The 25365-nt window shown below is 40.2% G+C and overlaps 2 protein-coding genes across 3 annotated transcripts in view; both read left to right on the top strand.

Moving 5' to 3' along the window:
- Positions 1-2053: 2053 nt before the first annotated feature.
- On the top strand, positions 2054-11317 carry LOC310930667 (transcription intermediary factor 1-alpha-like; the record flags this gene model as incomplete). The annotated part of the gene is made up of 17 exons (XM_083893709.1): positions 2054-2246; positions 3052-3173; positions 3354-3501; positions 4330-4462; positions 4653-4769; positions 4940-5054; positions 5245-5391; positions 5576-5690; positions 6072-6463; positions 7550-7687; positions 8556-8629; positions 8739-8874; positions 9326-9639; positions 9739-9874; positions 10471-10545; positions 10841-10996; positions 11075-11317. 17 exons carry the CDS (start codon positions 2054-2056, stop codon positions 11315-11317), a joined length of 2754 nt encoding a protein of 917 aa, XP_083749835.1.
- Positions 11318-15176: 3859 nt separating this feature from the next.
- Positions 15177-25365, top strand: part of fbln1 (fibulin 1) — a 31766-nt gene continuing 21577 nt past the window's right edge. For both annotated transcript variants that reach the window (XM_083894063.1, XM_083894064.1), the window contains exons 1-7: positions 15177-15382; positions 19655-19763; positions 21604-21733; positions 24134-24293; positions 24601-24663; positions 24759-24845; positions 24941-25078. In XM_083894063.1, the coding sequence (XP_083750189.1) occupies positions 15328-15382; positions 19655-19763; positions 21604-21733; positions 24134-24293; positions 24601-24663; positions 24759-24845; positions 24941-25078 (742 nt within the window). In that variant the 5' untranslated portion in view covers positions 15177-15327. The remainder of the gene's footprint in view (positions 15383-19654; positions 19764-21603; positions 21734-24133; positions 24294-24600; positions 24664-24758; positions 24846-24940; positions 25079-25365) is intronic.

Raw genomic sequence — 25365 nt, forward strand, 5'->3', positions numbered from 1 at the left:
CGTGGACAAAGTGAACTGCTCTCCAGTTTGCTCAACAGATAGTGCCGAGCATGACAGTGAACCTTGGACCTTATGTGTAAATCCTTCATGCACTTCTGATAGTAGCTTCTTGCTGAAAGCATTCACAGTTAACTAATGAGACAAGCCACAAACAGTGGGTGCATTTTTGGCAGAGCTGGATTTCAAGCTGCCGATATTTGCATCTTCACTTTATTTACCCAGGAAGCTTGTTACACATGTGAAATTAACACTTATATGCTCCACATATAACATTAGCACCACCAATTTATTTCTGAAGACACAACAAAATAAAATAAACAGTGGGTGCATTTTTTTGGCAGAGCTGGATGTTGAGCTGCCACTATTTGTATCTCCATTTTATTTGGCCATGAACTTGTTACACATGTGAAATGAACTCTTATATGCAAGAAGACCTTTAAATATAACATGAACACCACTGATTTAATCTAAAAGGCCCTACAAATAAAACAAACAGTGGGGGCATTTTTTGGCAGAGCTGGATTTAGAACTGCCGATATTTGCATCTCCAATTTATTTAGACAGGAAGCTTGTTACACATGTGAAATTCACTCTTACATGCAATAAGACTTTTGAATATGACATGAGCACCACCAATTTATTCTAAAAGGCCCTAGAAAATAAAACAAACAGTGGGTGCATTTTTTGGCAGAGCTTGTTTTACAGCTGCCAAGATTCGCACCCCCATTTTATTTAGCCAGGAAGCTTGTTACACATGTGAAATTTACACTTATATGCTCCGTATATAACATTAGCATCACCAATTTATTTCTGAAGGCAAAACAAAATAAAACAAACAGTGGGTGCATTTTTTGGCAGAGCTGGATTTAGAGCTGCCGATATTTGCATCTCCATTTTATTTAGCCAGGAAGGTTGTTACACATGTGAAATTCACTCTTACATGCAATAAGACTTTTGAATATGACATGAGCACCACCAATTTATTCTAAAAGGCCCTAGAAAATAAAACAAACAGTGGGTGCATTTTTTGGCAGAGCTTGTTTTACAGCTGCCGAGATTCGCACCCCCATTTTATTTAGCCAGGAAGCTTGTTACACATGTGAAATTTACACTTATATGCTCCGTATATAACATTAGCATCACCAATTTATTTCTGAAGGCACAACAAAATAAAATAAACAGTGGGTGCATTTTTTGGCAGAGCTGGATGTTGAGCTGCCACTATTTGCATCTCCATTTTATTTAGCCAGGAAGCTTGTTACACATGTGAAATTAACTCTTATATGCAATAAGACTTTTAAATATGACATGAGCACCACCAATTTATTCTAAAGTCCCTACAAAATAAAATAAACAGTGGGTGCATTTTTTGGCAGAGCTGGTTTTACAGCTGCCGAAAGTCGCATCTCTATTTTATTTAGCCAGGAAGTTGTCACAAATGTGAAAATAACTCTTATACACAAGAAGACATCCAAATATAACAAGAGCACCACCAATTTATTCTAACGGCCATACATTTTTTATTTTTTAAAAAAAAACAGTGGGTGCATTTTTTGGCAGTGTTGCATGTACAGCAGCTTTGTATTCCCCATTTCACGTAGCCTGGAAGCTTGTTACACATTTGTTACATATATAACAAGTACCACAAAGAGCCTCTGACCTGTGGAGTTTGTCCTGATCATCACTCTCATCAGCACGCGCACTGTTTTGACCCCACCCCTCTCGTGCGTGCGGTGCGCACTGTGCAGAAGAGACAGTTGCAGTATCTGCGGCACACGGATGGTGGTGTGAGTGACACCCTCACGCGGGCGTATTGTGTATTTTATCCCCAGTAGTGCCACTTCTTGTCGGTGCAAAGAAGCATTTACAGACCTCGATAAGACGCTAAATTAAAAAAAAAAAAAAGAGGAAGAAGGATGATGTCTCCGTGGACAGTGGAGTCACCTGCGTGCGTTCACTGATGAGGATCTTTGGTCAAGTGCAGCAAATGGATGGAAGAGCGGAGTCAGCGGGAGCTTCTTCTGTCCTCACAGTTGAAAGCGAGGCTGAAAACATGCGTGTGCAGGAGAAGTCAGGAAAAGCCAGCGAACAAATTGACCTGGACTCTTGCCCAGTTTGCCACCTGAAGTTCCACAGCCGTGAACCCAGACTCCTGCCGTGTCTGCACTCTTTCTGTCACAGATGTTTACCTTCTCCCTCCAGGGTCTTGGCCATGACAGCGCTGCAAAGCTCCGACAGCAAACCACGTGAGTGCATTTGTTTACAACCGTGTGTGTGGACTTTGAATGGCGTCAGAGCGATATAAAGAGTTCATTGGTGATATTTTAAGTGTACATCAGGGTTTCATAAAGTGTGGTCCGCGGCCCATTGGTGGACCTGGGAGGTATTGCAAGTGTTTCTCAGAACGGGATATAAAACAATGTTGTATTTACCACATTTACAATGTGTTTGGTCTGGTAAAAAGACTATTATGACAGAGTATTAGGGCCAAACTGAATACGTTGTAAGATTAAGAGAATAAAGTCTTAATATTATGAGAATAAAATTTTAACATTGCGAGAATTAAGTTGGAATATTATGATAATAAAGTCATAAATATTATGAGAATAAATTTGTAATATTACGAAAAAGAAGTCACGATGAATCAAGTAAAGACGATCGGCTGCAACCTGCGACAAGATCAGAAAAGATGAGAACATTTTATTTTAAAAATAAATTAAATAATGTAAATGTTACACATTTTATCACATCACAGCTGTGTAAGAAGTAGTGACACTTATCTTAAATATTGCACATATTTATTTATTATTCATTTCTTTCTAAATGGGGCTAAAGTAGTTTAAGTATGCCTTTACTTAAATGTTGTGCTTCATTGTTGCTGAAGTATAAATCTCAGCTTCGGACAAGTCTGGGAGACGTAGATTTTACTCCTGTGTATGGATTGTCTTTTGGTTGTATATGTCTGCTGACAGGTATCAAGATGTTTTTTTTTCCCCTCAAATATCCGTTTAACCTTGATTTGACCACGAACACATTTGCGTTTGATTGCAGTGAATGTGATCCGCTGTCCGGTGTGCAGGCAGGAGTGCATGGAGGCGGACGTGGTGGAAAACGTCTTTGTGAAGGACTCAGCTGAGGCTCCCGGCAGCACAGCAGTGGAGAGGACGCTCCAAGTTAGGCAGCCTTGTTTCTCTTGTTGTTTTTTTAAGGACAAGGTCCACAATATGATCATTTGCATGTTTGACAGCAGACCTGCTCATATCGCACATGGCAAACATTTAGCCGTGTCAGATTTTTTCCCACTCTGATGCCATTTGTGCAGATTAATGATGCATGTCTTTGTTTGTCTGTAGCTCTGCATGACCTGCGAAGACAACACTGAGTCTGCTGGATTCTGCGTGGACTGTGTCGAGTACCTCTGTGCCACATGTGTGGAGGCCCACCAGAGGGTCAAATTCACCAAAGACCACAACATCAGACACAAGACAGAAGTATCTCAAGGTATTTTTGTCTGTGAGACACTTGGTGTTTCCATGGCTAAAAAGATTTTATAAGAACTGTTTTGCAGATGTCAATTTGCTGTTGTTGTCAACACCAATGTAACTGATTTTTGAGGTGAATACATCAGTGACACTAACCTTAACCTAATTGCAATTCAAATCTTAGCCCTAAACTCAACCAGTTCCCCAGAAATGAGGTTCCACCTCATTAGGACCAGGTTTTGGTCCCCACAAGGACTTCTGGTCCTGACAAAGGATTGCACTTCAATTATTAATAGTTAGAATAAACATAACTACAACCTTAAAGTATTTCTATTCTATTAGGCCAGAAGAAACACAACTGTAATTTAATCACACTTTGTGGTCGTGTGAGCAAGTCTAACACTGCTAATCGCTTTAGCTGAGGAAAGTAATATAGAAATTAAAGTAAAACACTTGTGTTGTTTGAAAAGAAGCAGCCAACATGTATTACCGATAGCTTCAAATGTTATTGGCCCATATTTTGAAATGTCAAGATTTTTATATAAGAAAAATGTAAACCTGTAAAATTCCACTGATTCCCCAGCTATTTGAAAGAGTACAGTGTATCTCAGACTGCTGCACTTGTACAGACCTGCATTGACACAATTCCATTTAAATATTAACCACTACATCAAATGAAGGAACAATCCATCCATTTTCTACTGCTTTATCCTCCACATGAGGTCATGGGGGGGGTCAAATGAAGAAACCTTCAGATATTATACTACCTTACCTTACCTATTCTTTTTAAACCGCAGTTTAAGCCAAAGATAGTGGATTGAATACGCGGCATGCTGTTGTTTTCTAGAGGTCCACGTCACGTCGACTCAGAGGCCAGTGTTCTGTGACGTCCACAAACAGGAGCCGCTGAAGCTGTTCTGTGAGACCTGCGATCAGCTCACCTGCCGTGACTGCCAACTCGTGAAGCACAAGGACCACAAGTACAGACACAACGTCACCGCACCACAATGTGATATCGTCATGTTTATGCACACACCTGTGTGTGTGTATACATGCCGAGTTTCTCCTAACAGTTGCATATGATTAACATATTTGTACCTACTTGAATATTTGTACTTGTAACGTATACGATATTAGGAAAATCAGTGACACAATGTTCTTTTGGATCAGTTACCAGTTTCTTGAAGATGCTCATAAAAACCACAAACAGCGCATGGAGAGAGCGACCCTTCAGCTGCAGGAGAAAAAGAAACTAATTGAAGACGTGTCAAACGCCATAAACAATGGGTACGTTGGTGTGCATGTCCACTAGTATTTGATTTTTGTCTTTAGTATTTCATAAGCAAGAACTGGGAAATTAACTGGGAACAAAATGTGTTTTGAAATAGGGTATGTCGTTCTGCATGTGACGTGTAACATCTGGATTTATTGACAGTGGTGATGTTCATGTCTTGCAGACTTCTTCGGGTTGATCAGAACCGTACGTCTGTTCATGATGAAATAAAAAAGTCCGTCTGCAGTTTGATCCTCGAGATAAACAAGAAGGGCAATATGCTTTTTAATCAGCTCGAGGTATGTTTTAGAAAGTAGGGAAGCTGAATGTCGAACAAAATGGAGTTGTAGTTTTCTATGGCGTCGATTCCAGAACTTTACTTCCTTGCAAACTCAGACGCGGCTCTCTTACCCTCAGGCCCAGAGCACATTCCCTCAAGCTGTCTGAACATTAGCCTGCAGATTTTTCATTTATTCATGTTTCTCCCAGGCTGTAACAAAGGATCACGAGAGTGTCTTGCGAAAACAACACGAGGACGTTGGCTATCTGTCCAGACACCTGGATCATGTCATCAAATTTACCAAATGGGCCACAGCCAAGAATGGGGGCACGGGCTTTTTGTACAGCAAGCGGCTGGTAAGACCTGCCTGAATATTAATGCACTGAACAGCATCATGTCATCATGTGTCGTTCGCCCCCAAAGTGAAAACAACACACAAGTGAGAGCCTGTTTGCACGCGAAGAAATTGGAGCATATGCCTTTTGTAACAGTCAACAGCCTCGAAAAAAAAAATGATTAATAACATCCCTTCTGTCGCAGATTCTGTTTCAGATTGAAAACCTCCTTCGGGCAAAATGCAGTACCTCATTTATACCACAGAGCACTGTTCACTTCCAGTGCCGATCCTCGTATTGGGCCTCAAATATTGATCTGGGTAAGAAAAATTACACTACTATCATGTTATATACAATATGAGAGCTATACATGTAAAATAAAGTGGATGCCTTATTATTATTATCAAATATGTTCACCAGATTTTGACCTTGGTGTATTCCATTTTACTTTTTTGACAGTAAATCATTCAACAGCTATAGTGTAACAGTGTGAACACATTCCAAAGTGTCTCACTTGACAAAATAACTGATAAATAAATAGATAACGTTATTTGCATGCAGTATGGCATGGATTTCCAGCATTAATACTGACCAAACTTGTTTTATATTACTTGCCCAAACCTTTTCTTTCCCTGAGTTCTCTGGCTGAGTTTTTTTCTGTATTATTGTTATGCTTATCCAGTCTCTCTCTGTCCCCTCAGGCTCTTTAGTGATAGAGAGCATACCAGGCCACCAGCTGGTTGGTTTTCAGGGTATCCCTCATCAGCTGCCCCACCGTGGGCACGCACCCTCAGGCTCACCCCGCAGCTTTGCTCTCGGAGCTCCAGTTAATACTCTAGCTCAGCTCCAGTTACAGGTGGACAAGCTGAACCCGCAGGCCCTTTGGCAACCACAGGCTCCTCCTCCTCCTCCTCCTCCTCCACCGTGGTCGTGGTACCAGAGCGTTCGACTACAACGAACGGTACCAGGGCCTCTGCAGGGAGGCTCTCCCTCCCACATTGGGCCGCCTCAACCAGGCCGTAGGTTTATGGAGCCTCCCCTCAACCACACCAGCCCAACAAGCTCCGTACCGAGTCCTGGGTTTACACCCCGGGTTAGTGCGCCTTCCCATGAGCGCTTAAGTGTGTTTGTGACTGTTTGATGGACAACCTCTCTTAACCAGCTCTGACAGTAGATGGCGTTGTCCTAAATAGAGCTGACAGCCTTCACATCCTGGGCCATCTATGTCTTTTCTTGTCATGATGAATTTTAGTCTGAGCATGAGACATCAAATAAAACAGCAAAAAAAAAAAAAACTTGCAGTAAAACAGCAGCCAACGTGAAACAGTGGAGGACAAGCCCATGTTTTTCTGCGTTGATAATATCTCATCCAAGTTGTTTAGTCTAGTTTGCAGTGTGTTTTGGTTCAAAGTCATGTCACAGGACAATACTGGCTTGTGAAGTGCACACAAAAGTTGTGACGTACTGATGTGAACAAGCTGTTGCAGCTGCAGGGTGAACTTTCAACTGTTCTAAATAGCGGTAAATAAATATACACCTGATTGATGCTGGTTTTTAATCGTAAAACAATGCATATTTAAAGTTGGAATAATTATTTTTCAGAGTTCTAAACTGGGTTCGAAATTTTGCTGTGGTGAGCTGTCGGTTTAATCACCCTGAAATATATGCACAATTTACAAGTCTACAACTCTCTATGAACCCTTTTTGTTGGTGTAATTTTAATGAACGTTAAAAGCCAACATGGTGAGGCAAGTCACAGAATATCTGCAGCATATTAGTTTTTCTCCGAAGAGAAATAACAAACTATAATAAAAAGGAGGCACTCAAAGAGAACAAAACTCTGCCAAGGCTGCTCAGATTCCCACAGTATAAATTTTCCTATCTTGAACGGGTAACAATTTATTTGAAAATTGTTAATCCGGGGCAATATCCTTGATCCAGATCTTTGTCTGGATCACAGTTCCTATACAATCCTATAATTGCTTCCTTGGGCCATACAGACCTTTGTAGAAGATTTCACCAAATCTGTCCTTTATTATATCAGCAATGCTGCTTACAAAAAGACAAACTCATACCTAATAACGTCTGAGGCGGATTTAAGAACACTTTGCTGGTTTTAAATAAACAATTACACAATTACTGAAGCATTTCTCTCCGTTTCTCCCTCTTTCCTCTGTAGCCTCTGAGGGCGGTGGTTAGCAGCTCCAAGTACCAAGATAAACCTGCGGATGTAGCTTCCTCTTCACCGTTGTATTTACAAATCACACCATTGCCACCCATCGTTGGTGGCGTGAGTTCATCTCAGTCAGGACAGACCGTGAGTTAATCCCCCTATTGACATACGACACCATGACGTTTTTGTGCTATTTTGAAGAGTATTATTATTATGTTTAGATTGAGCCCACGTATCTGAACAAGAGCGATGTGCTGAAACCAAACTATCCTCAGAGAAATGGTATGTCTGCGTCATTTTTTTAAACGTTTTTGGTAACGCTTTCTTTTACAGTCCCCTAATTACCAGGTATTTACCTGGTAAATTCATGGTCACCTAAAAGTCTTACTCGGTAATTACGAAACTATGGCCAACATACTGGGCATTTACCTGGTAACTATAGTAAATTATAGTGTGTTATTGGGTAAATACTGTGGGTAATAATGAGGTAAGTACAATTAAACTATGGCCAAAATGGTGGGTATTTACCTGGTAACTATATAGTAAATTATAGTGTGTTATTAGGTTATAAGCTGGTAATAAGCAGGTAGCTACAGTCCCCTAATAAATAGCTATTCACCCAGTAAATATATGGTAACAAATTTTTTTTACTAGGTATTAGCCTGTAATAAGAAGGTAAGAAAAATGAAACCATGGCCAAAATACAGGGTAATTACCTGGTAAATTAAATTGTGTTATTGGAAAATTACCACTGATAATAAGCAGGTAATTATTTCCCCGTTATATGTATGGTAAATCAAGATTGAGTTACCAGGTAAATGTCCAGTATGCTAGCCATAGTTTCATTGTATTTACTTTCTTATTACCATTGGTAACTACCTAGTAACACGTTTGTGTTACCATGAATTTACCAGGTAAATACCTGGTAATTAGGGGTCTGTAAAAAAGAAAGCGTTACCCAGTTTTTATATCCAAGTGACATGCAGTGTGTTTGTATTTTATTGTCAATGAGCAAACAGATTTCAATTTCTTTCAAGTGCGAGGGCGACAGCCTTCGCCAGAATACTTCCAAGTGGAGAAGTTATGGTACGGACACGCAAACACACGCTCACTCAAAAGTACTATCCTACGACCTCAGTCCCCTTGTCCTTGGTCTTTGCATGTGAATTTTTGCCGTTGTCGTGTTGTTTCCAAGGACTGTTTCTTGGAAACCTCCAGAAACACAACAGGCGAGTGGAGTGATGACGGGCTCAGCTGTCAAGAAAAGACGAAGGTCGTCGCCGGGGCCTGCCATCGTCATCAAAGATGAGCCAGAAGATGACAGTAGCTATGTATAGAGTTCATTTTTTTGATTTTGTTTTTAGACACAAAAAAGTAGTTGTGATATTAGGAAAACGGAGGTCGGTGGTGAAGCACTTTGTAAACAAGCCAAAAATCGTTGCCACATCTGATTTATAGTTAATAACATCAATAATAATCCACTGTTTTCCATAACATCTGCATATGGGCACAACTGTAATAACAGTTTTAATGTTTTCCTTGTGGTTAATTTAATGGTCTTAGGGCTGCTCGTGTTTTTCTTTGCCCATCTGTTTATTTACCACATCAATGATGATCAAAATCATTAAAACTGAAATCATGTTTATATAAAATCAGAATTTCCCTCTGATCCTGACTGTACTCTTGACCTTTATGGCAACCTCCTGGCCTCATCTGACTTACAAGGATTGAGCTTAATGCAAAATATGTTGTCATAGATTATCTTTGTTTTTGTGGATTCAGGTGGAAAACAAACAAAGAGCCAGTCTCCCTGACAGCACTGGTGAACACCCACAAATCAGTGCACAAGGTGAAGTCCCAACTCATCTTCAAAGTTCAGACAACAGACTCCAAAGCCTGTCAAAGCTTCCAAGCAGACCGTGGGACCAGAGGAGGGGGAGCGAACAGCAAGTAGACCAAAACCAAGCAAGACCAGAAGACTCTAATGACGTCTTGTGTGCTGTGTGTCAGAGTGGAGGCGACCTGGTGTGCTGTGAACGCTGTCTCAGAGTGTTTCACCCCGTGTGCCATGTTCCATCTCTCCTCAAATCTCCCAGGTAACCTTGGCCCACGTTAAAAGCATGACGTTTTCATTTCCACAGCAGCAATATTCACTTGTTAATGCACATCCCCTTTCCCCGACTGTCTGCTTACAGCGGGAAGTGGTTTTGCTCTTTCTGCCGTGATCCGTCGCAGCCTGAGACGGAGTACGATTGTGTCAGCGAACCTGAGAGGAAAACAGTAAAAAAGGAATTTGACTCGGAAGGAGAACTCTCTCCCGAGGACAAACGAGTCAGTATCTTTTAAGATGTTACTGGAGTGGTTACAATAAAGTTTTTGGAATTGTATTCAGTATAATAAGAAATTGGTTAGATTGAAAGTTTGAATGCTATAGATAGTGCATCACTTTTGTCAAATGTACTCTAGCTTTTGCTCAAATGATCTGTGCTTCCTCTAGAATCCAACCTCAACCATCAGATAACCTGAGTAACCCACATTCTTCTTGTTCGTTGATCTGAATTAAATAAATGAATGCACAAGCCATAAGAAAGCCATTGTAACTAAATGAAAATAACTATGCATATATCGTGTGCTCCAGTAAGAGCAAAACATCAGTCTTATACAGACATGTGTAAGTCTTTGTGTGATACTCATAGATTAAAGGAGTATTTTTTTTTTTTTACTCATATTCACAGAGAAACATTTAATGAATTAAGCAATGCTTTGATGTGTTTAATAGTAATTAAACGGCTGTGAATCATTGTCTGTGACAACACAGATAAATGCCATATTAATATGTTGCTCATAATCATCTGTACATGTTGTTTTTTTCTATCATCATCAGTCGACATCTGATCAACATCTGGTGTCTTTTCCTCCCTCTGCAGAAGTGTGAGAGGCTGTTGCTGCACTTTCTTTGCGATTACCAGAGTTCAAACCTGCGAGAGACCGGAGCCCACTTGGTGAGTCTGGAAGCACGACGTCTGACGTCAGAGACTTCAAAGTTCACCACATTAGTGTCACATTGTTGTTTTGATTAATTTATGTAATATGCTATATTATTTACCACTAAAGACACAAGTATAAATCAGAAGCATCAGCTTAAATCATGAAGAGTCTATTTATTATGAACTTTAACTTCAGTCCAGTACCTGTTGTTCTCATACATATCATACCTTACAAATATGAGATTGAACTTTACCATCTGCCCATGAAGTTGTAGTCTTATTATTATCTCTCCCTTTCTAAATACTGTAGGCACGTGCTAATAACAGTCCGACTATAAATGGGCAGATCAATCTTTTAACTGTGAGGAGACGTCTGGATGCTAAACACAGTCTGCACTACCAAAGCACCGCGGAGTTTGTATCCGACATCAGGCTCATCTTCAGGAATCGTGGAGTCCTCAGTGAGGTACGGTGGATTTTTTTTTTCAGTATCATACAAATCCTGGCACTTGGTGACAAATCTGTCTTCTGATTTCAGTGTCAGGCAAACACAGAGGACGCCACGGCAGGCCGGAAGCTCATGGAGCTGTTTGAGGAGCACCTGATGACCCTCTTTTCTGACCAAACCTTCCCAGAAATACAACCGGAGATAAAACCCGCAGACCACTCAGACTCTCAAGAAGTGTCATCTCCCGACAAAATCCCCCACCCTGCAAAGTGCCAGCGCACACGTTCATACTCACAGGATGCACCAAACTGTTTCAATGGAGAGGAGGCAGTAGTATAAAAGCACAAATGCTCCTAATGCTTTTAATAATACGAAAACTACCAGCAACCAGCTATTATGTGGTGTGTGAAGCGTTTTATTACAGACATTTATGACACATATTTGAAGTCGTTACATGATGACAAAATTGGAACCAGGTCACCAAAGAAACTTCTATGTTCCCGGGACTTAACTGTGTTACAGCTAATGGTGTAACAACGAAAAGTCAAGTTTTTGTACATGAACATCATTCATTCATTCTTACCGTATGTCTTAAACCGACCGCTGGTTTGGTCCCGGTCTGGTGTGTGTGTGTGTGTTTCCCGTTGTGTGTGCTCCGTGTGTGAATATAGCAGTGATTAGAAAAGGGTGATAATTACAAGCCTTATTGTTTGTGGTCTGTTTTAATGGGGACTAAAATGGGTCATAACCCGCCCCGCTTACCCCGAAGGCAAGTAAAATGACAACATAAAGGGAACATGCCGAGGAGTTTTTTATGAAACCACAGACCATTTCAAATGTCACACAATGTCATGCTGTATATCTTGGTCTGATTTGTCCGTTTTCTTTAACGTGGAGCAGAACTGCACATCTAATGTACTGTATATATTATCTGTTTATGAATTTGTATTAAAACAAGTCAACAAATCAACAGATTTTCAGCATTTTATTCTGACAAACCATGGTTCAGTATGGGCAAATATACTTCGAATTATGATTAAGCTTATTTAAAAACTTTATTTTTTTACTAAACTCTACAAGCCAGAACATTTCTTGCATGTAAGTCCACATGCAGGTGTTTACTAATCTTATACAAGTCCCTTACCTCATGACTGCAAGGTAATGGAGTCCCAATATCCCCCTTTGAAAACTTTAAAGTATTATACAAACCTGATTACAACTCTCTTGGGGACTGTTAGTAGCTCCTTTAACAAGTTTTGTGCTTGTATTTAATAAAGTGTATGAGACGTTGGGGGGGGGGGGGGCCCTCAGTCTGCCTGGCTGTGTTAGAAGCCCTTCTGTGTTGATTGACGCAGATGTGGCAAGACAAGCTTTGTTGAGCTTCAAAGGAAGTGTACCACATCCCCCACAACAAGATTAGCACTGTCTGAATGCGACCTTGGTCAGTCCAATTTCCTACTGTTATGAGCGTAAGGGGTCAGCTCGTGCTGCTGTTTCTTGTTAAAGCATTTAATGTTGATCGGTGTCAGGAGAGAAGGGGTGAAGTGAGGCATGGCTGGGTCTGGGCATGTGGTTTCCGGGGGCCTGGCAACGGCCAAACTCTCACTTTGGGGCGTTCTTAATGCCTGATATGGCCTTTTTGGGGGGGCTTTTATCTGCACTTCACTTTGACAAAGATAAGATTAACAGCTGGTCAACAGTTGGTTGGCAGTTGTTACATCGGAGGGGGGTAATTACCACATCCTTGACACATAATCAGCTTTGGTAAAACATCTACTTTTATGACTCAGATTTGTTTCTAATAGTGCATATTTGTAATGGTATTGATTCATTTCCAGAATATCTGTTTAGGTTACGTATAGAAACCTCACATCTACACATATTTCCCATATTTCCGTATACTGCATCTCCTGCTCTACCAAGTCACAAAGTGAAACCAGAGACTTGTTGATTTATGACCCAACTATGGACGGATTATCCCATGGAGGGATCAAGAGGGATTTGTTGGTTTAACGTAAGCCTACGAGACAAGCATTAAATAAAGGTGGTTCTGCAAAATGATCATACTCTCCCATATTGTGAAATAATGGAAGACAAGTGACTGCGCGGAAGTCACACAAACACCCATTCCATCACGGATTTTTCGTTCCGTGGCTCTATGTCATTTTTGGCGAATGGGCTGAATCTTGCGAAACAATATTGTCATTGTATAAATTATATATTTATTGTTTTTTGCTAGGGTTCTGTTACAGGAAAGCTGTGGTGGTCTGAAGGATACAGACACACAACTCATCGCACACACACACACACACACACACACACACACACACACACACACACACACACACACACACACACACACACACACACACACACACACACACACACACACACACACACACACACACACACACACACACACACACACACACACACACACACAGACTTTTGCAGCGCTGTTACCCATTTATAACTGCCATAGACTTGTGGGCTCCCCTGTATGCCTGCGGTGTCCCAATATCAAGTCTTTGGTGATGTTTCTCGAATGGCTAGACTGGTGGTGGAGACATGTGGCTCTGATTAGACGATCGTTTAACCTCTCTCTGTCACCATGCCCAGAATCGGGAGACTGATTGAATTTGCAGAGGGCCTTGGTTGGTACAAAATGTTTATAATACAGTCTGAGCAATTATTTCTCTGCTCCTTGCCAATTCTTTGGCGAAGTGTGTAAGCATGTGCGTTTGCGGTTTGTTTATATCCAGCTCCTTCTCACTGCTCATTATCACATTTTTTTTTTTTTGGATACTTTTAAAAAGCTTTAATTGACGTAAGTAACAAATGAGCTCGACTGGGAACAGTAAATGCTGTAGGTCTGCTGCTGTGCAGACTCCTGTAAGGATTAAACTGTGAGGGACAGAGGCAGGTTGCAATGAATCACTTTCACCGAGCAACAACAAACCCAAATGGAGTATAGTGAAGAATCGTGGTTGTTGACACTGTAGTGAAAGTATTTATTGTTTTAGGTACCCCAATTGGTTTCAAAGCTCACAGTCTGGGCATAGCCACAACAGATTTTTAAAATACCTGAAAACCGGCTCCAGATGTGAGCAATCAGTGCAATCATTAATCACAGACAGAAAAGGGTCTACTTTTTCTAATGATGGCAAGAAAAATCTCCATGTGTGCACGTGCGTACTTTGCAGCACAGTAGCATGAAGACACTTGCTCTCCCTCAGGTTTAATACTTTCCAGTAAATATAAATCATATCAATATCTTTTTTTTGTGTGTGAGATTATAGTGTGTTTTTACAGTGTAACTAACTAGCAGAGGTGGAAAGTAACAGAATACATTTACTCAAGTTACTGCATTGAATACTTTTTTTGTGTGTTTTTTATTTTTTTTTATGTACAATTTAAAATCAGGATTTTGTATCTTTCTCGAGTACGTATTGACTCAAGTATTGTACTTAGTTACAAAACAAAATGCAAAAGCCACAACACAAATACAAAAGCAAAAGCCACAACACAAATACAAAAGCCACAACACAAATACAAAAGCAAAAGCCACAACACAAATACAAAAGCCACAACACAAATACAAAAGCAAAAGTCACAACACAAATACAAAAGCCACAACACAAATACAAAAGCAAAAGCCACAACACAAATGCAAAAGTGGCGTAATATCCTGTGTCGTGGTGGGCGCTTGAGCTCCAAAATAGTTTTGGATTTCTGACCCCTTGTCATATTTCTACTACCCTCACCCACGCAAAGTAACTAAGTAACTTTTACTTTAAGTACATTTCAAATTAACTACTTTTTACTAAAGTAATCTACTTGAGTACATTTTCAGATAACTACTTTTACTTCTACTTTAGTAATATTTCCTCAAAGTATTGGTACTTATACTTGAGTACAATTACACAATTTTAGTACTTTTTCCCCCCTCTGCTAACTAGAAATATTTGTAAATAGTGTTATCCTTAAAGTGAGATCACAGTTTTGGAGTTGCTACAGGAAAAGGAAAACTCGGCATTGATTAGAAATAAAAAGTCGGCGTCTGCGGTCCCTGCAGCCCCGCCCCCCTTTACTTCACCGTGCCATAATTAGACGCTCATTCCTCCAGTCACGCTGCAAACGCGACTCACCAACTCTATCACATCCACTCTCTCTCTCTGTGTCTGAGTAGTGTCTTTTTTTTTCTCCTCCAAGGTATCACAGCTAATCATACAGACAACCTAGAGGAAAGACGAAGCAGCAGGATCGGGAGGCTGAGAGCTTTTGGAGGCGCACTTTAAATCAGCATTGTTTTTTTTTTTTCTGTTTTTTTGAATCCCTCTCTTGTTTCAATGGATCCGCGCGTTGTGCTGCTCTGCTCTATGTTCGGACTTCTCCTTGGCCAAGGTAAGTTACCTCTGTGAAAGAAACTGTTACTACTATGTAATAACGTCATAAACTTGTAATTAGTGTTTGGCCAAGCCGGTACTCATGATATTCATTTTACCACATTAATTTGTTGTTGTTGAAGTTTAAAAAAAACAAAAAAAAAAAACATTTTTTTTTTGTATCAAACTGATATCAGACAAAGAGTGAGACAGGGGGGAGGTGATGAAGTTGGCACAGGACTAGTTGGGACATGTGATGAGAGCACACTTGAAAGCTGGCTGCTTCAAAGTGTTGCAGGTCTGGACTGAACTTGTGTTTCCCATAATTTCTTACTCAGTGTCTCTTTCCGTTGTTTTTTTTTTTACCTCAACAACTCATACAGTTGTCAGTGAGAGGCCAGTAATGTGTTTATCATGTGAAGAAACAAATCACGAATTGTTGAATCCAAGGTTGAATCTGTTTAGTTTTTTTCTGTTTGCACTTGTATTTAAAGGTGCATTACGTAATAAAACTAAAGCAACAGACCATAAAATCCTCCTAATATGTCACAGAGACTCAGGAATAATGTTCATATAACAAACTGAACTCACCAACAACAACAGTACAGCCAAAATATTTGCATTTAAAAAAATCTTTTGCAGACTGCAAATCATGTTTATGTTTTGAAATCATGTTTTTGGCATGTGGCGCCACCTACCGCCATCTACCAATCATTGCAGTCAGTAGAGTCTCAGCTGCCGAGCAACCACGGGTTGCCAGTTACGTCAGCAAAGGAAACCTAAAAGACCTTGATTATTTTGAATTTGAATGTAGTTTTTGGACACATTCTTACATATGGCACCTTTAAATACAAAATAGGATTTTGTACATACACACTTTGCACTTTACGTACAGATGAACATATGTAAGAGTGTTGTTATTACAAGGGATGTGTGTTTCTACATTGTGTCTTTATATTTATCCATTAAGGAAGCCCATGGCCAACCAGAGGGTTGCCAGTTCGAGTCTCCAGGCGATGATCAGTGTGGCTGCTCCTTCTTGGAAGATTCCTAGTAGAGGACGGGTTAAATGCAGAGAAAGAATTACCCCTAGGGGATTAATAAAGTATATACTGTATATAAAATAAGAAAAATCTGTCTCCTGTCTGCACTACTGTTACGTGCACAGCTAAAATGACAAGAAATTAACTTTAATAGCCTGGATTAAAGTTGCCTTAGACAGTGACAAAATAAGTAGTGTTGAAATGCAGCTTCACACATAAGTTGTAAAGCGTTCCCACCGTCCTGGTTTCTGTACTTCCTGCACTGCAGGCCAAAGGCCAAGTACCTTGGTATGCTGTGATGCTCTATCAGAACGACCGGTCTTCTCACCAGGACATGGTCGTCGAGACAAGACGGCAAATGATTTATACCCAGGTGCCACAGCAGGGTCACTAAAGTGTTGGAGGAAGCACATCCAAACATTAAAATGGGCCCCCCCCCCCCACACAGTCACACATGGGGCAATTTTCACAGTCAGCAGGGCCACTTTTTCCTAGTTGGGGGGAGTGTTGCTTCACAGGTCACCTTGAGGTAAAATTGAGGCAGCTGTCAAGCAACAAGAAGGAAGAAGGAATATGAAACTTGCATTATGATGATCAAGATAGATAGATAGATAGATAGATAGATAGATAGATAGATAGATAGATAGATAGATAGATAGATAGATAGATAGATAGATAGATAGATAGGAATGGATAGATAGTAAAACACAGCTGTTTATATCATTTAAACTGAATGGGAAAACTCAAAAGTGCAGCCAATGATCCCTTCTGTTGTGGAGCTCCACCAGGGGGGGCTCATTAAACCTTGTTTACATGAGGCGTCTGCCATACACAGCTCTGATGAAGCAGAGTGGCCCTCACAACCAGCACTGCCGTCCAAGACCGGAATCCGCAGAGACCCAGCGCTGTGGCAAAAACTGCATCTAGACTAGAGAGTGGCTGCGTCTGGGTTTTCCTTTGATAAAAAAGGACACCACAACATTCTGAGGCACTTCTGGATTTCAAATTTGGGTTTGCAAAGCAGCAGACAGCGGTGGCGTTGGAATGACTATGTGATGTTTAGTGAGCCGGAGTTTGTTATCAGCAGCAGAGACCCATGTGTGGAGAAATCTCCAGAGCACATTTCTACAGGACTGCAGTTATCATGTGACAAACCTTTTCTGTCAGTTAAACTGTTCTAACCGTGCCTCGACATGTGGGAATTAGTTATTTGGTGGAATTTGTAAACGTTGCTCCTTGGATGTCTTTCCAGTTTCGATACAAATTAGCCGTTTTGGCAAGAGAAAGCCAAGTGCTGGTAATGTGAAAACACACACACACATATACACACACATCTTGCCCATTATATGTATGGGTATGGGGGAATTACTATTCAATATTTGGTCATTGACACCTTTAAATGGGCATGAATTAAATATGAAATAATCAGCTTCTGAAAACAAAGCATTTTTTTTTTTTTAATTATAGCTTTAATGGTTCATGACAGAGTCAGGTTGAGAACTGAGGTCTTTATCTCTCCCAGACACAGACAGAGTATCAGTGAGAACCTTCTTGGTAGGCCCATGTGAAAAGCATTTAAAATGCCATCGCATTTCACAGAGCTGCTACGAGGTTTATTGGCCTGAAGATTCTGGGATGTGCCAGACTTCCAGTAGTCGGTCGTGAGTCAGCTAATGTGGCTGCCTAGTAATAAATCCTCGGTCCATATTCTCTCCGTTCTGCCAGGTCCATCATCCTTTGTGTAGTAGCGACTCTTAGTGTTTCTCAATATTTTTTTCTTTCAGCGATTTTTTTTAAATTATAAAAACAGTCTAGAAAGATAATCGGTGCATAAAAATGTTTGTGATCGTCACTTTTCCTGCTTGTGTCTCAGTTTTGATTTAACGCTTGTAATAAAATTCCTCTGGTTCCCTTTGAGAGAAATCGGCCATTCCAGACACTTGTCCTCCCTATACCTAATCTAACTAACGTTTGTGAAGTTGCTTAGTCATGCCAGACGTGTCACGGCAGAAGTTGCGTCTCAAACAGATGGATTTTGTTCAGTGCATTTCACAACCTCTGTTCCTAATAATTCAAAACATTACGTCACTAACCCAGCAACATTTCATATTCTATTACAGTGGATGAACAAAATTTATTTCACGGTGAGTTTGTTTTCTCTTCCCCTCCTGACTGGGAATAATTGTTAACAACAATTTGGCGCAACAGTCCTGGATTTAGCCAAAGGGAAAAACTAGTCCAGGCGTCTGATTTGCCAAAGCTATTTCGTTTGTTTGGCACAAAAACCACAGTCAAATAAATGTATTTGATTTGATTGCGTCGGCCGATTGTTTACAGAGTCAAAGAATTCCATGCTCCCTAATGCACACGAATAAACAACGAGATCACCGCAGGGTTGGTTTTGCTCCAGTAAATGAAAAAAAAACCAAAACAACAAAAATACTTTATTGTGTCTGCAACAACACATCCATTATTCATTGTCATTGGCAACAAAAAAAGTGCCTTTTTAACATTCTAAATTGCCAAAACACATTTTTGATTTTGTACAAAGAAAGTTTGAGTTTAAAGAGCATGTTTATCTTCGCCAAAATAAAAACAATCCGTCCGTCCAACATTTTTTATCCTAGACAACATACAGAGAAAAGCAACCATTCACAATCACACTAACACCAATATTTGGACTGTGGGAAGAACCTGCAGATCTGCTTCAAAAATAACTTAAAGGACTGACACGTAAACGCAATGATCGGGACAAGTGGGGATGGAAATCGGTATCGGTCAGTATCAGTTCGACACTGGTCAAAATCACTGGATGGGATATTGGATGGAAAACAATGTAAGCTGCAATACAATCCAAAAAAAATCCTATATGTCACATTTTAGCTGAGTCATTTTTGGGAGACCAATTTTTGTTAAACAGTTGGCTAATTATGTCTTATTAACAGCTACATTGTTTGTAAACGGTTTAAAATGACTGTGTCGGACTAAAATTGGTAGTTTGCGATATCGGTATTAGACACAAAAGAAGGTTAATGACTGTTCTTGTCGATGTATTTTTTATGCATGCAGTTGTGTTAAGTGTCTGTAATCTGTATCCAGCAATCCATTGTGGCAAATGAGAGGTACAAAAAATACCCTGGCAGTGTATGAGATGTGCATACATTTACCGATTTAAAGAAGCGACGCAAAGCAAACATATATGTGCAGTGAAAAACCCGGAACCCTGTGTTGTTTCTTTTTGTCTGTAGGAACAGAGCCGATCTCCATAGAGGACTGTTGTAAGGATGGACAGAAGCGAGGCTATGACAACGAAGACTGCGCGTCCCTCCCTCTTATCTCTGAGTCAACCACTTGCAGGTAAGCAGCAGGTGCTTTGTGCTACTTTTTTTGCTATTCCTCATCACAAATCTACACGTTATAAAGCTGAGAGCAAATTAACTGCTGCAGTCATCCCTTTGTCTAATTATCTGTTATGATCACAGGAGCTCCTGTGGTATTTAGACTGCGCCACGTATGGAGGGGAAGTCTGGCTCTTAATGTGAGATTGTTTTACCTGACTCTCATGAATCTACGGGCCCATTATTCCCTTCACAGCAAACACTAATAGTGATGGCATAATTACAGTTCTGCCAGTAACCCTAGATGTTGTGCTGCCACAGGTTCAGGAGCCCATAAGTCAGAGAGATCTGCCGCCACGAGCGCTGATGGCAAACACATTTACCAGAGCCACCCGTGCTGATCCCAAATTTGTCTAAATTATAGTGTGAGGGGGAGCAGAGGAAGGGGGCAGAGGTTTTGAGGGGGAGCAGGGTGTATTTTTGGGGGGGTGGAACGCGGCGGGTCAGTGGAGGGGTTGTTTCAAAACCCAGGAAATACCTCAGAGGTGAAACGCAACATGGAGAGAGGATGGAGAAATGCAATAACAGGAAATCTGACTGACTACTTCAGACACCATAGGGAGAAAAAAACCCAAAAAAAAACGAGACAGAGAAAAGAAAAGAAAAACACAAAGTATGATTGTGCCCTTAAAAGGTCCTGTGGAGGAGGTGTGCGCATTGATGTGAAATTGAGATCCACAGCGGTTTATGTGGAAAGAGATTGATAAAGAGGTTTTTTGGAAATGAGAGAGGAGATGTGGGGGTGGGGACATCTTGTCCTTACTGTCTTGTAAAACTGCAGCGAGACAGAGACAATAATAAAAAAGAAAACCCACTCTTAACTGATTGGACTGTGCTAACAGATAGCAAATGATGTCATCTAAATACTGATAATCTATTTTGACAATACTCCTTTAATGTAGACGGCTGTGTCTCTTCTAGATAATGGATATGGCATTTAAACATGCAGTGTTTCACTGATTGATTTAGAAATACAGTATATTACATTATTATTTTTTTTTTTTCTTCTAATAGAAATGTTGTATGTCCCATCTGTAACATGTTATCACGTATTTCTTCATTCTTACATGGCGCAGCAGGGTTGTGTTTAGGGAGTGATTTGGTTTAGTGGTATTATTATTATTATTATTATTATTATCATGAGAGAGCAATGTCTTCAAATGAAGACACAGAGGTGGACAAATGTTAACCTTGGAAAGCAAAGTGTTGATCTCACTCAGGGTCTAAAACAACAGAACAGAGGCCTCGCGAAGCTTTGCACAATCCAGTTTACACACAGTGATGTCAGCAAAATAAACTTGCATGGAGCCCACGCAGGGGCTGAGTCATCGCACTCATCCACGCAGAGACTGTTACCGTGTTACATGTTCGAGATCCCCCATCGAGTTCTCCTCATGCTGATTTTAATGGGCTGCACTTGAAGTCAGAGTTGTATTTCGACTTCAGGAGGGGGAGGAACTTCCAGTTTTAAAATCTCAAGTTATAAATATAAAGGTGATGAAAAGACATCAGTTAAAGTGGCCACAAAGTAGGAACACTGAGCGATGGATGAAGTGAATTGATTAATCAAACCATATCAAATGAATGGACAATCCATCAGTATTTCTATTTCCTCCATTTCGTGAGGCGCTCCCTTGCGACCGCTCTCCTGAAATGATAACTTTCGTTTTGTGAAGAGGAAGAAAATAATGATCTGTTTTCATAATTTTATTGCGTAATTTTTTTAATTTTTTTTTTACGACCACATCTTAATCGTCCTCCTGTGTTTTGTGTCGTGTTTTCTTTCTTCCTGCTGACAGGGTAGTGCAGGAGCAGTGCTGTGTGACAGTGCTGGAGGACAACATGTGCACCACCGGTATCAACTTGGCCAAAGACCAAGGAGCCTGTGATTCTTTATTCGCCAACACCTGCGAGACCAAGGCTACAAAGGTCTGTAGTTCACTAGTTGTGCACCGGTGGAGATTGCTCAAAGACATCGAGGGAAGCACAGCTGTTCTGTGTTTTTCTTACATTTCAGTACTAAACACGAGCTAGAATGCGATTACAACGTGTCATTAGTTCGTTCAGAATGAGCGGTTTATTTTTTTTATGTAAATCCACTTGAAGTTCAGCTTCAACTGTTCAATTGTTTTTTTTTCCCCACTGTGGTGAGCTCAATGGTGATTGGACAAATATGGCTAACCAAAACCTCACTTCCACGGAAGCTCAGAGCTTCTCTGAGAGTCAATGGAGCAGTTGTCGGGTGTGGATGCTGGGTTTCTGCATGATGATTCAGCGTTGCAGAAACTTACATGACAGCTTTTCTGCCTCATTGCTGTGTAGATTTTGTGTAGACATATAGCTGGTTTTTGTGTGTTATTTGCTCGGTGATGTAGCCCATTTTCCGTTTATACACATACACTGTAGATAAAAACCCTATTATAGCATTTCAGTTTGACATAATTATCGCGTTTCCTTTAATTTATGTGCAAATAACTGGGCCTGAAATGAGCTTCCCCCGTTTCAAAGAGCAGCAACAGCCACACTTGTACATTTTTAGTGTTCGTGTATGCGTTCGATATATGTGTAACATTGCTGTGAGCATCTTCATTTCCTCAGTCACGCAGGGTATTTTTCTGTCAGACAGATGATAAGTTTTGAGTCTCAAATCCTCCTCAGGCTCACCAAGCCCTTTTCTTTTAGCCTTTTATTCCCTCTCAGTGAAACTTTTGTGCTCCTTTATTTTCACAACACATCGCACATCAACACGTCTCGAAGGACAGGCGCCTGACAAAATGTGGAAGGGAGAGAGAGAGGATGCAAGTTGGTGCATTTTCTTGACAGGACAAGATAATTGTCGGTGGCTTGTCTTTACTTGATCGGTAAAATTAAGCTGGTGGCTCATAAAAATGCCCAGATAAGGTGAATAAAGCAAACGTTTCACCACCTTCAACTGTGTAAAGTCAAGTCAGGGTTTGTTTTTCTTTTGTCTGAAAAGATTTTTGCCTTAAGATAATTTACAAAGATAACTTTTCTTATCTAAACATCAATTTTATACAGGACAGCATCACATCTTCTCTGTCTATGCTGTCAATTTAATCCTTATAATGACCAAATAATGTACATACAAGTCTCTAACCTTTCCTGACTTTAGTTTGGTGCAGAAAATACAACAAAAGTACAACTCAGGTGTTTTACTGAGAGGGAATAAACAGCTTAAAATTGCTTTTCTGATCTTGCTGTGCATTATAACATCATCCTGACTAAGGTAGCTTTGTGGTTTTATGAGTTTTCTAATAAAGTGTCAAGACCACACAACCTAAACATTAACAAGCATGCACACGGACACACGTAGGGCTGCAAAAATTTATTCTATTAATCGATTATTTATAGATTACTAAATGATCTGTCAACTATTTTAGAGTTTCTTTGTGATTTTTCAGCTTCTTAAATGTCCATTTGATAAAAAAAAAAGGTTTTGGTTTGTGGACAAAACAAGACATCTAGGAAAATCTTAATTTCAAGGTTTGGGAAGTACGGAGCCCCCGAAGTGACATGAGAAAAAAAAAAATTCAAAGTCGAGATCTCGAAAAAAAAAAAAAAATTGAATTTTTTTTTTTTTTTTTTTTTTTCTTTTTTTTGGGAAACTCGAGATCTCGATTTGAAACTCGAGATCTCCCAAAAAAATTAAAAAAAAATTCTAATTTTTTTTTTTTCATATTTCTTTGGGAAACTCGAGATCTCGACTTTGAAAATAAAAAATATTTTTTTTTTCTTCTCATGTCACTTCGGGGGCTCCGTAGGGAAGCACCACTCAACATTTTCATTATGTGACCAAACAAATACTCCCATTAATTGAGAAAATAATCGTCAAAAATGAGTTAGTTGCAGCGCGACACTCGCATGCGTACAGGCTCACAGAGCAAAGGTTGCTGTCGTTTTTTCGTGATTTCATTACCCACAGTGAAACAACACAACCATTCTCCACACACGCTCATTCGCCTCCCACTGAGCTGCTGGAATGATTGACAGCATGCTATAGCCACAGGGGATGATCATCATCTCATCAGTTGCCCCTAACTCACTGTCGTTCTTGACCAGTTTTCCATCCGTCTGAAGCCTGTCAGTTGCTGTGTCTTATCACTTCATCTTCTTTTTTTTTATGTGGTAAACAGAGCGCTTGAGTGTTTGTCTGTCTGCATCACCTCATCCTCAGCATCCAACCTTCCCTGTCCTACTCTTTTGGTTCAAAATCTCCATGTGCATCAGTTTTGGACCAAGTGTTTGTTGTCTTATCTGTACTGACTTATGCTCCTGTGATGTCTAATGTTGTTTTTTTTCTTCCTGCAGATGTGTTGTGACTGTTGTCTCCTGGGGAAGGCGATCCAGGAGCGAGGTCTATCTTGCGATCACACCATTTCCGTGGGCTACCAGTGTGGCTTAGTTTCCCGGGCCTGCTGTGTAGCTGGAGTCCAAGATAACCAGACAGCATTCACAGAACAACCTGAATGTGGGTGAAAAGCAAACAATTTTTTTGTAGTGGAGTAGACGCTAGTTTTTTCCTCACCTGCTGTGTTGGAAAAACAAAATACTGTCAGAGAAAACCTGCTTCAATGTCTTAAGTCGTTGCTTCCCCCTGGTGGATGTATATGACCATTGCCTTTTAGCTTAAATGGGAGAGAACAGGACCTGCTTCCCAACAGTTTTGTCATTTTATGGTGGACAATTTTGATAGATTTTGAAAACACTTCTTTTTTTTACATAAAGTTGTATTTTAATGTTCAATATGACTGAGCGTGGTTTATTCTCTCACACAGATCAGAACAAGACTACAACCGATGACAACGGAGATAATTCAGTGTTAACTGACCAGTGCAAAGGTAAAGTATAATAATCCAACTATTAAGCTTTTACTGTAACTGATATAAATGCTAAACGTTATCAATTATTTGCTTGTTTTGTGTCGCTCCTCCAGGCAAATGTGCTCATCTCTGCGTTGGCAATGACACGTGTGCCTGTTTGAAAGGCTACAAACTCAAACCAGACGGAAAGAGTTGCGATGGTTAGACTTTTTTATTTCCCTTCATCTTCAAGATTAATATTTTTAATGTCTAGATCAACATCAACATCAGTATATCTCCTCTCCTTTTTGTTCAGATATTAACGAATGTCTGCTGGGATCAAGCAACTGTCGGGCAGGAGAGCGCTGCATCAACACAGAGAGCTCGTTTCGTTGCCAGAGAGAGGTCAGCTGTGGGACTGGCTATGAGCTCACTGACAACAACAACTGCATGGGTTTGTTGAATTCATTTACCTTTCAAGTTGTTTAAATAGTATTAAACAGAGTAGTCCCTTGAGGTCAAAATGTCTTTTTCAAAGACAACCGAATAGGCAGTGATTTAGCGAAATAAAGCATAAATCATCTGCAACTGCATGATTCAGTTGACCTTTGCATCAAAGGTTTGACTTATAGGGAGAATTAGAGTTTTTTGTTTGAGTAATATTTTACATAATTATGAAGGAATTTTGCATAATATGGCCTTAAATAAAAATATACCAATAAAGCTGTTTCCTTAAGGCCG

Source organism: Microchirus variegatus (assembly GCF_963457635.1).
Source record: "Microchirus variegatus genome assembly, chromosome: 8".
NCBI classification, from domain to species: Eukaryota; Metazoa; Chordata; class Actinopteri; order Pleuronectiformes; family Soleidae; genus Microchirus; species Microchirus variegatus.